Raw genomic sequence first — 16,048 nt, forward strand, 5'->3', positions numbered from 1 at the left:
TTATGCGCATGCACAAAAGTTTGGTGTTTGACACTGTGCATGTGTGTGCATCCACGCAGCACAGTAGGAAGTGAACCAGGAGCAAGGTAATTTAGAACCCACCCCTGCTTGTTTCTCATTGTAAAGTAAGTTAAGAATACAAGGACAAGAACATGGTCCTTGAATTGACTGCCTGTTTCTGGAACATATCAGATAATTTACTTGTTCAGGATTTAGGGTACATATATATGTGAAATTTGGTACTGTGCACTGATATTTCAGACAGCGTCTGGATTTTGAGTAATTCAGTGTAATAAGGAGGACCTACATTAATTAGCTTGAGCAAGCAAAGTGTAGCTTTTCACACATTTTCTACCACAAATGTGCATCACGTAAATACTAATATCCAGTTTCAATTTCTGTTGTGAGTGGTCCATGTCTGGCTCAGCTGGTCATGGATTTCGAGCACCAGGAGACAGAGGAGTCAGTGTTCTTGCCATCTGAGTCTGAGAGTGAGAGTGAGGAAGAGTTAGGGACTGAAGAACCACCAGAGACTGTAGAACCCCCAGTTAGGGTATTATTTATTTATTGGATTTCTATGCTGCCTCTCTCCGAGGACTCAGGGTGGATCACAACATATAAAATATACAATACATAATATAATCCAATTAACTAATTAAAAATCTAGGAACCCCCCCCCAACCATAAAAAAAATCCAATCATTCCATTCACTCCACATTCTCTCACACATTCATTGGGCAGATCTAATGGCCCCAGCTGGCGGCATAAGTGAGCCTTCAGACTCTTATGGAAGGCGGGGGGGGTGCACGAATCTCTGGGGGGAGCTGATTCCAGAGGGCCGAGGCCCCCACAGAGAAGGCTCTCCCCAAGGTCCTGCCAATGACATTATCTGGTTGCCAGAACCTGGAAGAGGCCAACTCTGTGGGATCTGACCGGTCGCTGGGATTCATGTGGCAGAAGGTGGTCTTGGAGGTATTCTGGTCCCATGCCATGTAGGGCTTTATACATCATAACCAACACTTTGAATTGGGTCCAGAAACCAATTGGCAGCCAATGCAGGTGATAAGGGCATGAGTGACTGTGAGCAGAGACTCCCTATCTAGGTAGGGCTGCAAATGGTGCACCAGCGAACCTGGGCAAACGCCCCCCTTGCCACAGCCGAAAGATGATGTTCTAATGTCAGTTGTGGGTCAAGGAGGATGCCCAAGTTATAGACCCTCTCTGAGGGGGTCAAGAGTTCCCCCCCAGGGTGATGGATGGACAGATGGGAAGTAGTACCCACAGCCACTCTGTCTTGTCTGGATTGAGCTTGAGCCTGTTGGCACCCATCCAGACCCTGATAGCCTCCAGACATCTATTTTGTCTGAGTCAGAGGATGATGGGGACTTTGAGGCTCAGCACCCCGTTAGATGCAAGAGTAAGGAGGATGAGATCCAGACATGCATATCTCTCTAGAAAGAGTGTTTGGCATTGATTAGTTCTATGGGATATTTGGCCACATCGTGGCAGTATATAAAGATAGGCTGATGGAAAAAGGGAAAATCTGGTGATGGTTTTACCTGTGACTAACTAAACTCTATCACATTGATCTGACTTAGTTTATGTTTGATCAGCTATGAATCTCAATATGGTCTTTTGTATTCTCTCTGATCTAGAGATGTTCAGTACAATGATGCCTCATCTTACAAACATAATTGGTTCCAGGACGAGGTTCGTAAGGCGAAAAGTTCGTAAGACGAAACAAGGTTCCCATAGGAAACAATGTAAAATGGATTAATGCCTGCAAGGAAAAAAAATTGCAAAAAGCGGCGCTCCGCTGGGCGCCGCCACCCGGCTGTCGCCTTTTGAAACAGCCAGGTGCTTCTCAGCGTTCTCCCGAATGCCGAACCTGAAAAGTTCGGCAAAAGTTCAGGTTCTGGTTCAGGTTCGGGAGGCCGCCGAGAAGTGCCGCCGCCCGGCTGTAACCTTTTGAAACAGCCCAGGAGCTTCTCGGTGTTCTCCCGAATGCTGAACTCGGAAGTTCATCAAAAGTTCGGGTTCGGCATTCGGGTTCGGGAGGCTGCTGAGAAGCGCCGCCGCCCGGCTGTCACCTTGCCAGAAGAGCTGCGGAGCTGTCGGCTGGTCGGGAGGCTCAAATGGAGGTGGGGAATCCCAATAGGGATTTCCATGGGCGGAGCTTTGAGGTCACGAAGATGTCCTTCCTGGAGTCCACGTTTTGGCTGGCCAGGAAGGATGTCTCCATGACGTCAAAGCTCTGTCCCTGGAATTCCCTATTGGGATTCTCCACCTCTGTTTGAGCCTCCCAACCGGCCGACAGCTCCGTGGCTTTTCTGCAAAGGTGACAGCCGGGCGGCGGCACTTCTTGGCAGCCTCCCGAACTTTTGACAAACTTCTGGGTTCAGCGTTTGCGGCGGTGGGTTTGTAAGGTGAAAAAAGTTTGTAAGAAGAGACACAAAAATCCCAAACCCCGGGTTCGTATCTCAAAAAGTTTGTAAGACGAGGGGTTCGTATCACGAGGTACTACTGTATATGGTATAAGTAAAGTATGTAAATGATGTTTTTGCTTTTTGTTGTTGAAAAAATGAATTCAAAGTTCACACTGAACTGTTTGCTAAAAAAATGTCATTATGAGTATTTGGACATGGAAAGAAATCTAAAGAGCTAAAAATATGGAAATTAAATTAAGATATTTTCAGTACTTAAGGACAATATGTCATTTGAGGTCCAGGTCCAAAATATGGAAAAAGGAGGCATAATAAGAACAAATGCATTTTTATTTCCTATTCCAAATGTTGATATATCTGAAAGTAGGAATACATAATTAACAAATATGATGTAATGTTCTTATTCCAGGCAAGTGACTTCAGTTACCTAATTTCATCCGGTGTTTCTGTTCAAAATCTATTTTTCCCTTTCCCCCCTTTCTCTTCAGTGTAGTCATAATTTAATGTTCTGTAAATTTCATACCCAAATTTGATCTGAAAAAGAGAAAACTTTGAATTTCTACCTTTTATCTGAAAGGATGTACTGTAAAGTTTTCTACGACAAGCACAATGCACAAATTCTTTAAAATACTCTCAGAAGAAAAATGTGTCATGTTTGGATATTTCTGCATTGTGTAAAGCTTATTATTCAAGAACAATTGAAATAGGCGAAGGGTATTCTCTGTAAATAATTTATTAAATCTTAAGGTTCAAAAATGTTGATATTCACTATTTAGACAAGAGTGACAATATTTACATACTTTCTTTTTTTACAACAGCATTTATTTAACTTGATTTTCTGGTGGCGTTTGAAATTGCAGTACAGTATTTTCATAATTTAAGAGGTGAGATTGTTTTTTATACAGAGCAGAAGTTGTACAGTTGTTACGCAATTCATCTGGAAAATTAAATGTTTTCTCTCTCTGTCTAAATATATCTATGCATGTATATATGTGAGTGTGAGTGTGTATAACACACATACTCACAATGGGTTGATGGAACTAAGCATTAATGTTTTTCCATCAGAACAAAAAGCTACCATAGAAGCCAATTTGGCATTTTTTTTCTCCCTAGATTACAGTTTACTTTAAGTATGATATGCTTTAGAGACAACACAGAATAATATCACAGACTTCACAAATCATGTTGCTATGCTTTAATCAGAGAAGCCACAGTGTATGAATCCAATCCCAAGACTAAATTGGCTAAGGTAAGATGGAGAAAGAGAGAAAATGAACCAGGATAGAAATCTCTTCTGAGAATGAAACTCTATTCAAGTTAGCAAGGTTCCCCACCCCACTATGTAACTTTTAAAGGAAGAAGTTGGTAATACAAAGACAGTGCTAAAGACGAAGGTAGGGAAATCTGATTTCCACATTCACATTGCATACACATACAATTTGACTAATCCAGTATAATTCAAACGTTAAATAACTAATGAGATACAACACAGTTAATAAGTAAATCCAAAATACAACATTACCTATTTAAGGCTGGAAAATATGGCTTCGTTGTTCAAACACCATTGTAATAATATATATAATGTTATGCAATTATGTGTTTTGTGTTAGATTTTCATAAAGCTAATAATCTTATTAGTAACAGGATTGTGTATTTGGGTTTTAATATACATTTCACAGCTTATGTATAAAAACGGATAAATTAACTTTGACTGTCTTCATATAAAAGAACAGGAAATCTCAATCTTAAAACCTCAATATTAGCTTACCATAACTTCAATTAATTATGGCATTTTATACTTATGAAAACTCCAGCATCAACTTTAAAAATTATTTTAGGAAAATGATATTTTAATAGTCTTTCCACAGGGCATTAAATGGTTTTGAACTTATAAGTATGTATTTTTATTTTAAAAAAAGAAATGTTTCAATTCTACACATAAGCATACAATAACATAAACCTGTAAATATAAAACTAAACTTTTAACTTAAAAAAAAATAGTCCATTTATGCCCTTCACTTTCTTAATGGATCCATTAACCATTTCTTATTTTTTATACCATTGTAATTTTTTTTTAATCTCTCCTTATTTAATCTATAAAACCCTTTATGATCAAGCCATTTTTTCCACTTTTATAATATGATCAATAAATGGACTCTAAGACACTATGCTTTTAACTCAACTCTTCTTCCATAAACCCTAATAAGTATATACTGGATCTTCCCTAAAATCCTGAATTAAACTGGAATAGCATGTGGTTATAAAGCATGCTTTGTATACTTAGACACTACATTCCAAACATCAGGTGATTGGGCAAACAGATAATAATTTGTCTGCAGCATTTCTTCAGCTTTTCTGCAACCTAGGAGAGACAATCACTTACTAGTTGTTTTTTAAATTTTAAAGCTCGAACCATTATCTAGATGCTCAGAGATTTGTACATACAGGGTGCGTTCCAAAAGTAATCCAATTATTTTTTTAAAAAGTAATTTATTGAACAGATTTGCACAAACACTTAAAATTCTTCAAAGTATTGTCGTTGGGCCTCTACACATTTTTTCCAGTGACTCTGCCATGACCTGTACGCGCCCTGGAAGGCGTCTTCGGGGACCTCTCACAAGATCTTCATCACAGCTGACTGCATCTCTTCTATGGATGAAAAATGGGTTCCTTTCAGGGCTGCCTTAATCCGAGGGAACAAAAATAAGTCTGCTGGGGCGACATCAGGACTATGGATGGGGGGCAGCATTGGCACCTGGTGTTTGGCCAGGAACTCGCAGACTCGTAGGCGTTGTGGCAAGGTGCATTGTCGTGATGGAGTTGCCAGGTAGCGGAGATGTCTTTTCTCATCCTGATGACCCTTTTTCGGCGTCTTTCCAGCATATCCACGTAGTAGGCAGCGTTAACTGTCTGTCCTTGAGGAACAAACTCCTTATGGACCACTCCTTTACTGTCGAAAAAGACAATCAGCATTGTTTTCACTTTTGATTTGCTCATTCTTGCCTTTTTGGGCTTCAGGGATTGGTCGGTGTGCCACTCAGAGTTTTGGTGTTTTGTTTCTGGGTCGTATCCAAAAACCCAGGTTTCATCACCAGTGATGACGTTGTCCAAATAATCAGGTTCAATTTCTATACATTGCAAAAGTTCACTTGAAATTTCTGCTCGGTTGGTCTTTTGGTCGTCTGACAACATCTTGGGCATGGGCTTGGTGCACACTTCCCTCATCGCTAAATCTTTAGTAACAATGCAAAACACGACAGTAGATAACCAGTTCAGTTCATTTGCAACCATCTTGATACTCAATTGATGGTCAGAGTCCAACAATTGTCAAACACAAGCCACGTTGTTGTCGGTTTTGCTGGTTGACAGCCGCCCAGAGTGTTGTCGTTGTGAACCTCTTCTCAACTCTCCTTAAAGGCCTTTAACCACCTCCAAAAATGTGAGTAGGACAGAACAGAGTTCCCATAAGCCTCACGAATCATTGTGTTAGTCTCCTTAAGATATTTTTTCAGTTTAGCACAAAACTTAATCGCATAACATTGCTCGATCGTCCATTCCATTTTTTTCATGACATGGTTGACGTGCAGAGGTTTACAATAACTGATGTCCTGCTGCTTCCACAGCTTGGAGAGCACTGAGACCGGTTTCGTGGCAAAGCTTGGTGTTCCCCCACCTACTCCAAATGCTTCGGTCTCACTCCGACCAATAGGAGCGGCATGGGAAATTCAATTGCATTACTTTTAGAACGCACCCTGTACAGGGACAACAGAGCAATGGTTCAGTTGAAATTTCCTTGAATAGCTCCCATATTCCTTATTGTGTAGCAAATGTGATATGATTCTTATTTATTTATTTATTTGTTTGTTTATTTCATTTTGTCAAGCTCTTATTAGATAACAGATATAAGTAATAAGCATGATTATGAATATATGAAATGGATACGAATAAAAGGGAATATTAGAACAGGGATGGTAGGCATGCTGATGCATTTATGCATGCCCTTAAAGACCTCTTAGGAATGGGATGAGGTCAACAGTAGACAGTCTAAGGTTAAAGTTTTGAGGGGTTGGGGGGGAAAACACAGAGTCAGGTAGTGCATTCCACACATTGACGACTCTATTACTGAAGTTGTATTTTCTGCAATCAAGTTTGGAGTAGTTTACCATATGTTTGTATCTACTGTGTGCTCATATATTGTTGGTTGAAGCTGAAGTATTCATTGAGAGATAGGACATTGTAGCAGATAATTTTATGTACGATACTTAGGTCAGTATAGTGAAATTTTAAGTTGTCTAAGCCCAAAATTTCAAGTCTGGTGGCATAAGGTATTCTGTTGCAAGGAGTGGAGGACTCTTCTCATTAAATAGCTCTGGAATAAATTGTATTAATGACTGATATGCAATGGGGGTTTCAGACAGATGAGCTGTATTCAAGAATTGCTCTAGCAGAGAAGAAACTACCGTATATACTCGAGTATAAGCCGACCCGAGTATAAGCCGAGGCACCAGTTTTGCCAAAAAAAAAAAAATTGGAAAACTTATTGACCCGAGTATAAGCCGAGGTTAGAAAATGCAGTGACTACTGGTAACTTATAAAAATGGAAACCAATAAAATTACATTAATTGAGAAATCAGTAGATTAAATGTTTTAGAATATTTATTTTAAAGAAAACCAGTAAACTAGCTCTGTAAATTTAAAAGAGGGTAAACAAAAGCAATCTGGTAATAACAATAAATTAAAAAGTAAAAAACTTAGCAACCAAGCTAAAACCTATTTCTAAACCTAACCCAGGGCTCTTTAAACTTGACAGTTTTAAGACTAGTGGACTTCAACTCCCAGAATTCCTGCACCAGCCATGCTACTTCAGGAGTAGGAGTTGAAGTCCACAAGCCTTAATCTTTTCAGGTTTGAAGACTCTTGCATTTTTAACCCTAACCCAGGGCTCTTTAAACTTGACAGTTTTAAGACTAGTGGACTTCAACTCCCAGAATTCCTGCCCCAGCCATGCTACTTCAGGAGTAGGAGTTGAAGTCCACAAGCCTTAATGTTTTCAAGTTTGAAGACTCTTGCATTTTTAACTCTAACCCAGGGCTCTTTAAACTTGACAAGTTTTTAGAAGCCTGGAGAGAGTTCATGCCGTCCCCTCCCTTTAGCTTGCTGGCTAGCTCGCTAGCTGGATCTCCCTCCCACACTGATCCTCCCTCCTCCTTCTCCCTTTATTGCCCCATGTGTTGTTCGGGGGAAGCAGATTTGCTAAAGAGATCCACTTGGGACTGCAGCAGGGGGAGGAGGAGGAGAGCCAGAATAGCCCACAGCCCTGGGGGAGGAGGAGGAAAGAGGCTGACCTCCTCCTCCTTCTTTCCCTGCTAGCGCACCAAGTGGAAGTCGTTAGCAAATCTGCTTCTCTCTCCGGCTGGGGGCTTCTAAAGCCTGGAGAGAGTTCATGCTTTCCCCCCCCTAGCCTGGCTGGCTCTCTAGCTGGATCTCCCTCCCACCCCTGATCCTCCCTCCTCCTCCGTCTCCCTTTATTGCCCCATGTGTTGTTCGGGGGAAGCAGATTTGCTAAAGAGATCTGTTGCGAATGAAACGGAGGAAGAGGAAAGAAAAAAGAAGCCTCGCCTCTTTCCTTTCCTCCTGTTCCTCCACGATGGCAACTAACAGGCAAAAACAAAAGAGGAGAAGTGGAAGCAGCCGATAGCATATTGATTTAGCGGTATTTAAATATTTTAAAAAGAAAGCAAGTGAGGAAGTGAGAGAGACGAGCTGCATGGCCCCGCCCCACCGCCATTTCTATCAATGTCTCACCCATCTCCAGTTCTTCAGGGGGCTCCGTTTTTGAAGCAGCTGTGGATTCCTGCTTCTGTCTTCCTGCCCCCCCCACCTCACCAGCTTCCCATCGCCTTCCCCCCCTCTCTTTTCTGAACTCTTGAATTTGCCTTAAAGGTGCCTCCTCGGCACCGGCATCATTCCTCCGCACCACCCTTCTCTCCTAATTAAAAGTTGGAGCCGCGGAGGGTGGAAAAGCCCGACCTCTGCAGCCCAGTCCCTGTGTCTGGCTGTCAGAGATGGCACTACGTATTTACACAGACAGCAATGCCTTCCCTGCCCTAGCTCCCTCACCCGCCCAAGCCACCAATGCCTGCCGGACTCCAGCAGGGCGTCCTCTTGTGGTGACTCCTCAGTGACCCGAGTATAAGCCGAGGTTGGGTTTTTCAGCCCATTTTTTGGTCTGAAAAACTCGGCTTATACTCGAGTATATACGGTATACAAGATTAGGTTAACAACTCTTAATGTTGTTTGACAATGCTGTTACAGTGAGCTCTGGCACTTAGATCATTTGAGATGCGTATTCCAAGGTCCTTGACAAAGTGAGGGTCGTCTACGAGGTCATATCCTCTCAGCATGTATTTTGTGTTCTGATTTTTTTTGTCAGTGTGTAAGACATAAGAACATAAGAAAAACCATGTTAAATCGGGCTAAAGCCCATCAAGTCAGCATTCTGTGTCACACAGTGGTCCACCAATTGTACATGGGGATCTTGAGCAGAAAGAGAAGGCAAAACCTCCCTTTCCCTTGACACCCAATCAAGGGTGGGCTACTGCCTGGATGGGGGGAGGGATGCAGTGGGATAGCCAAAATAGAGCTCCACCCCTGAGCACCCAATTTGCACTGGAAGATGTTGAAAGAAAATGCAGGGCAAGCTGCATATGCCAAGCCCACAGTGTGGTAGTAAAAATTTTGGTAGTCCTTCACTGCCCCCAACAAATGGTACCCAAGGGAATCCTGCTTGTCTCAACCAACATAGAGGTGGCAGATGGGTATCTGTTTCAATAACTACCGATACATTTGGCATCCATGAATCTGTCTAATCCTGCCTTGAAGCTATCCAGGCTGACAGCTGTCATGATTTCTTCTGGAAGTGAATACCGTAAACCAATGACCCTCTTGGTGAAGAAATATTTCCCTTTATTTGTCCTCACTTTCTTACCTATGAGTGTCCCCTCATCCTAGTATTGTGTAACAGAGAAAAGAAGTTTCCTGCATGGGATAGAAAAGGTGGATAGAGAAAAGATTTTTTCTCTATCCACCTTTTCTATCCCATGCATGATTTTACACACTTTGATCAAATCACTTAAATGCCGTCTTTCAAGGCTGAAGGGACCAAGGCATTGCAACTAGAACTTCAGACAGAGCATTTGTTGGTTGAGATTTGGAGTTGCCAATTGTTTGACTAGTCTGACACATAGTCAAGATCTTTTTGTAGTGTAGCAGCATTGTTGGTTTTGTTGAATAGTTTTACAACATCAGCAAAGAAGACATAGTTACTTATAATATTATCACAAAGGTCTTTTATATAAAGTATAAAGAATGTTGGTCCTAAAATGCTGCATGCTATTGGCAAGTGCAGGGTTTGATAGGGCGTTTCCTATTTTGATTACTTGTTACCTGTTTGATAGGAATGCAGCTATCCATTTATGCAGGGAACCAGAATACCATAAGATTTTAGTTTTAGAAGTACTTTGTCATGTACCGCTGAATCAAAGGCTTTATAGAAGTCTATATAAATTGCATCTATTGTTTTACCCTGGTCGAGTTGTGAAGTCCATAAGTTTTTGCAGTATAAGAGTTGCAGATTGAAGGACAATTTTTTTCTGAGCCAAATTGCTTGTTAGAGAGTAGGTTCTTTGTCTCTAAGTAGAGGGTTATGGATTGGTTTATCATTGATTCCATGACTTTGCAGGTGACGTAGCATAATGAGATTGGTCTGTAATTTTCAACTAGGCTAGGGTCACCCTTTTTGAAAATAGGGATGACAGATGTTTCATAGATTATGCTAAGAGGTTCTGCTATATTAGAATCTACTTGAGGCATATTTGAGATAGGTAGGATTTTTTCTTATTGAGTTAGTGTTCTCACTGAATGTTCAATTTTTATCCACTCTTGTTATCAGTACAGAATGGCCTAATCTTGGGAAAGAGAAACTGAACTCGATGTTCTGAGCTTTCATATCAACCACTGATTGAATTATATCTAAGAGAAAAGGTTCAAATCAAATGTTAAGTACTGATTTTCAGTCAACAAAGCAATGTGAAGGATTTTAAAGAGACTTTTTAGCCTCACAAACTGACAAATATGATAGTGTTATTACTTGCCGGTGGTCTTCATCCCCCGGCGCGTTTTGCAGGAGGGCCGGGGGACACGGCCATCGGTGTAGCCGCCATCTTGGGAAGGGCCAAGATCTCGCGAGATTTCGCGAGATCTCGGCGAACTTCGGGTGGCTTGGGCCTACCCGATGATGAGTCCGGGGAGGAGCCTGCCAGCCCTATAAAAGGGATGGGCAGGCTCGGAAACCTCCTTTCGCTCCGGACTCATCAGAAAAGCGAATACCCACCCGCCCTCCCTATCTTGCAGTGTGCCATTGAGGGTCGCCCTAGGGGGCCGAATAGGAATTTTTGGCGGTCTTGGCATTTCCACGATCGCTTTTTCACCTATTCCACACTGTGGAGACGGATAAGCGGTTAGGGGGTGCTTCGACCCTGTTTAGGCTAATTGGCTTACCTTTGGTCATTTGGGTAGGCAGGTTGGGGCGGAAAACTGGGTGGTGGTTTAGCAACTGCGTGTTCTCCGTTGGGCATCTTTGGGGATGATTGACAGCTTCTCTCCAAAGGCTTGTGGTGTGAGCGACCTGAGCAATTGGGGGGAACTTGTCTTTTGCTCCCGCTCATTTACTTCCCCTTGTAGGGGTTAGCAGGCGGGACCTCCCACATGCAAGTGCATGGCAGGACTCAGGTGAGGGCATGGTCCCTCACTTGGATCAGCATGGAGCTACGCCCATAAGTTGCCCCGGAAGTTTTTATGACGTCATTTTCCACCCCGGAAGCAATTGTTTGACCCTGCGGGTCCTTGTTAGGGTTATAGTTATGCTAGTTTATGCTAATTTATTTATTAAATTATGCAAATTTAATTAATAAAAATGACCCAGTTTTAAATCCAGCTCTTGTGTCCGTGTCATTATTCCGCCTCTTCTGCAATAGTTCCTGGGCAACAATAAAGTAATTGTCCTCCATATTATTGATATTAAAATTAGTTCTCACATTATTAGTAAAGAATATGACACTAATTCTGTCCCTACAAAAAAGAGAGCAGATAGAAATTGACTTCCCCAGACAGAACAGGAGTCTATTACATAAAGCAAGAATTAGAAAAAAGTGCAAAAGTATTTGAATGTCACTTCTGTATTGAATGTAGATGTCTCTAGAATTGTTGGGCTATGATTTCCTAACTTTCTTCACTATTTATTTTTGAATCTTGAATTCTTGTGAGTTCCTTTGTTTAGCTCCGGGTAAAACAGGATGGGTTGGGAGATTCTTGTAACATTGCAACAGAATGAATATTTCATTTAAAAAGGAAATAGGAATAGCTGACCACATCCTATTTCACTGATCTTTTTATACAGGGTATTGAAATGATTTAATCCAACTGACTTTGTGCAAATGACTTAATATCATTGCTGAAAATGTACTGCTTCATATCCAACTAAGTCAGAAACTGTATGCATAATGTATGAATGGAGTTAGATAGAAATAGCAATAGCACTTAGACGTATGTACTGTCTTTTACAGCTTCACGGCTCTGTCTAAAGGGTTTACAGAGTCAGCATATTGCCCCAACAATATGGGTCGTCATTTTATCCACCTCGGAAGGATGGATGGCTGAGTCAAATTGCAGGCAGCCAGCAGTCAGCAGAAGTAGCCTGCAGTACTGCACTTGAACCACTGCACCACTGAGGCTCACACTGAACCAATCTACTTAATTAAAGATAATAGTATGTCACAAGCATTTGTGCCTGTGTGGTGCACATAGCTTTTCACTTTGACAATAAAATTAGTTGATAATAATATAACTGTAATCTGCACAAGAATCCTGTATGCTAAGTCACACAAGGTGGTGCTTTCCAGAAAAGCTAAGTTTGCCTCTTCCAGAATTCCAAATGATGTGTAGCCATATCAGCAAGAAATTTTGGGACTTGAAAACAAGTGCAAACATATCTAAAGAATACCATATTGGGAAAGCTGCATTGTTACACAAAAAGAAGTATCTGCTATATGTTTTAATACTAAATCTAACAACAGAAATAAATATATTAGAAAAATAGATAAAATTGTGAGATACCATTAGTTATTTTAACATCATCTCAAAAATGTTTGCAATATACAGTAAGTACAGAACCTACATCTGAAACAAATATATTCTAACAACATATGCATTAAATAATAATCTCTATATATAGATATATATCTTATCAATATACTGTATACTTTAGTTAGATTCAGGGATATAACTATAATAGATATAATATGAATGCCTATGTTCAAAAATACAGTTTTCTAATTTTACTGCTCACAGAAGATAGAATTAAACTTATTCCTGGTATTCTCCAGGATTAATAATTTTATCTACAAATGGAATGGCATACAAATAAGGACTCCATCAAATCAAAGACATTTTACTTGATGACTTGATTAATTAATTGATTACATCTGCATAACTTTTGCATATAATTTGCACTCTAATACTATAGGGTGAGGTTGTCCAAGTTTGAAAAGGATGATTAACTTTGCTAATATTGTAAGCTTGAAGCAGTCCTTTGAAGCTACTTCACAAGTGAACAAGTGTTGATTTAGGCCTTCACATAGCTTCACTTTGAGTTTCATCTCAAATCCACCATGGCCCATTTAATAGCTGGAAAGATTACAGCTCAAGTCTCTTTCCAGTACTGGGCATGCAGAAGTGAAATCCAGAAGTAATGTATCGTGCTTCAGTGGTGAATACCTTCATTTCTGTGACAAAAAAATCTTACCTCAAGGCAAAGTGTGATTACCTGGCTTGGCCTACTATGTGCATTTATTCAAAACAAAGCTTCTTGAGTTCAGTAGCCTTGCCTCAAAGGTATAGCAACTATCCCCAACCAAATGCTAACAGTGTATTATAACTGAAATTTCCAGAATTTCCAGTCAGAAAGCTAAAGACAGTCCTAACACATCTCATGTTTATGATTCTGACCTCAAACCTATATATTTTTATCTAATACTAAGTTTCATGGAAAAAGTCCCAAACCTAAACAGCTTTTTAAAAAAATCTCATCTGTTTCAAACAGTTTAAACTTGTGACTTAGTTTGAATTGGAACAAAAGTGTCATCATTCCTTCTTACTATCAGCATTTCTCCTTTACATATTCTTATATAAGGGGGAAGACTACTTTAGGATAGTGCCTACCACCGATGAGTTGATAAGTAATCACTTTACAATAAATTAATAATCTCCTTTTCATTCCACCCCTCATTAGTTCAATTGACTAATCAACAAAACATTGTAACTTTAGGAAAAAGAGAATTATGCAGAAGAAAAATTGGAAAATTATGATAATTTGGATGGAACATCTCTATAAGATTGTGAATATGGAATACATTTGTCCATAGTGCGTTGCTTTTCATGGAAATATACAATCTGATGGGGTTATATTTATATACAGTATATATAGTCTATCACTTATATTTTTTTAAAAAAGATTATAACTGCAAAGGGGCTACAAACCCAGGAGTGTTTTCATTCTTGATTGGGGCCCATCTTACACTATTTTGGCAAATTCTCATTTGAGTTTCATTGTAAAGAATACAAAATTGGGTCATACACATGTACATAACGGATGTGATTTCTCAAAATATTCTTGAATTTTGTTAACAAGTTATCATCATGAGAACCTTACCATACAAAAGAAGACTCAAATAAACCTTTCATTCTAGGACTTCAATTTTGGGAGGAAAAAAATCACACGAAGAGTTGATCATGCTGCTAACTTCCCAAACTGTTCTTATTGTAATTTTGCACAGTTTGCTGTTGAACACAATTGCTGTTGCTCTTTATTGTAAAGTTGGAATCAAAAACACAGCTTTGCTATTAAGTTGTTACATTCTGGGTTTAGAAAGTCTTTCTTGAAAGCCACCTATAATTAAACAACAAAAGTATATAAACCGTTAAAAACATAAATGGACTGACATTCTCAATTGCTTTAAATTTCTCACTATTATTTTTAAAATGCATGTATGGGCTTATCTTACAAAACCTCTGACAGCACTGCAGAAGTAATTAGAGCAATTCTTTATTTTTATTATTAATGTTAATATATCATATAGTTTGGAATAGTGATTAAGGCACGAGCTTAGTAACTAGCAGTTCTAGTCCCAGGTTAGGCATAAAAGCCAGATGGCTTTTTTAAACCAATCACTCTCTTTCAGATCAACTTACGTAATAGGACTGTGAAAATAGGAAGAAATATTAGGTTTGTTTCAGTGAAGGGTTACCAAAAATTTTACTACCACACTGTGGGCGTGGCTTATATAGGACGTCCTGCATTTTCTTTCAATATCTTTCAGTGCAAATTGGGTGCTCTGGAGTGGAGCTCTATTTTCACTACCCCACTGCATTCCCCCACCCTCGTCTGGGCAGTAGCCCACCCCTGGTTTGTTTGCTGCCTTGAGTTATTTACAAAAATAATAAAGGTGGAATGAAAATGGGCATTACATGTAGTTGAAAATTGTGGTTTAATTTCTAAAGCCTTTATAATTATAGTTGAGATTGAGAATCTAAAAGCAAAATAGATATGCATAAAATTAGCATTATCAGCTTAATTAATATTAGAAACAATTACAAAGTTTTTTTAAAAAAGCAATATAATGCCTGGCTTTATGTAATCATATACAATTATGTTTTATTTCAATCAAGATTTCTTGCATTAAATTATACTGTCCTTGTTCATATACTAGATGAGAAATAATTCTTTGTTGATTACAATAATTGATTATAAAATAATGCCAAGACATTAGGATTAATATAGTGCATGCAATCATCTATTACCTAATTTTAGATAACGCTTATTTTTTTAGACCACATTGGCAGCTAGTACAAGCCTTCCTATCAAGATAGACATTATGAAATCACTGAACAAATAACTTGAATTACACAATTGGCATGAACTACATCATTGAATGGACACAAATAACATGATTTGCATCATTTTCACAATGTTATAATACACATGGCATTATTTGCTCCACTCCCCCTTTGTGTGGAATGGTTCCTAATGGGCTGTGGACCAGGGTTTGGGGACCCCTGTGATACACAGCAGAATAAACAATTAAATCAGAAACAGATATTTTAATCACTTAATTATTTATTATTTATGATGTTGGGAAATGGGAAAATATGTGTGTCTGTAACTGAAGCAGACAAACATCTGGTAAGTGATAAACTATTTTTTTTTGTATTACAGTGAATTCAATTAAAGAAAGATTTAGTCAAAAATTAGACAGAAGAATACTCACCTATGACATATGATTCTGTTGTGCATTTTGCTGCTGCTGTTGCTGCTGAATTAACAACTGTTGTTGTTGCCTACGCCGTGCTGTCCTCAGTTTTTCAAAGCGAGCTTCCATCTCATCTAAAACTTTGGGAGTGTAACGCACCACCAGCTTCACACTTTCCTTAGCAGCCTTCAAGAGTTCCACTGCTTTCTCGTGATGTTCTCCTTCCACGCTCTGGTTGCG

General features: G+C 39.6%; 1 protein-coding gene across 1 annotated transcript in view; it reads right to left on the bottom strand.

Moving 5' to 3' along the window:
• Positions 1–15,826: 15,826 nt before the first annotated feature.
• Positions 15,827–16,048, bottom strand: part of LIN7A (lin-7 homolog A, crumbs cell polarity complex component) — a 40,721-nt gene continuing 40,499 nt past the window's right edge. The window contains 1 exon segment of the mRNA XM_070754770.1: positions 15,827–16,039. Within this exon segment, the coding sequence (XP_070610871.1) occupies positions 15,827–16,039 (213 nt within the window).

The sequence above is a fragment of the Erythrolamprus reginae genome, chromosome 6, assembly GCF_031021105.1.
Source record: "Erythrolamprus reginae isolate rEryReg1 chromosome 6, rEryReg1.hap1, whole genome shotgun sequence".
NCBI lineage: Eukaryota > Metazoa > Chordata > Lepidosauria > Squamata > Dipsadidae > Erythrolamprus > Erythrolamprus reginae.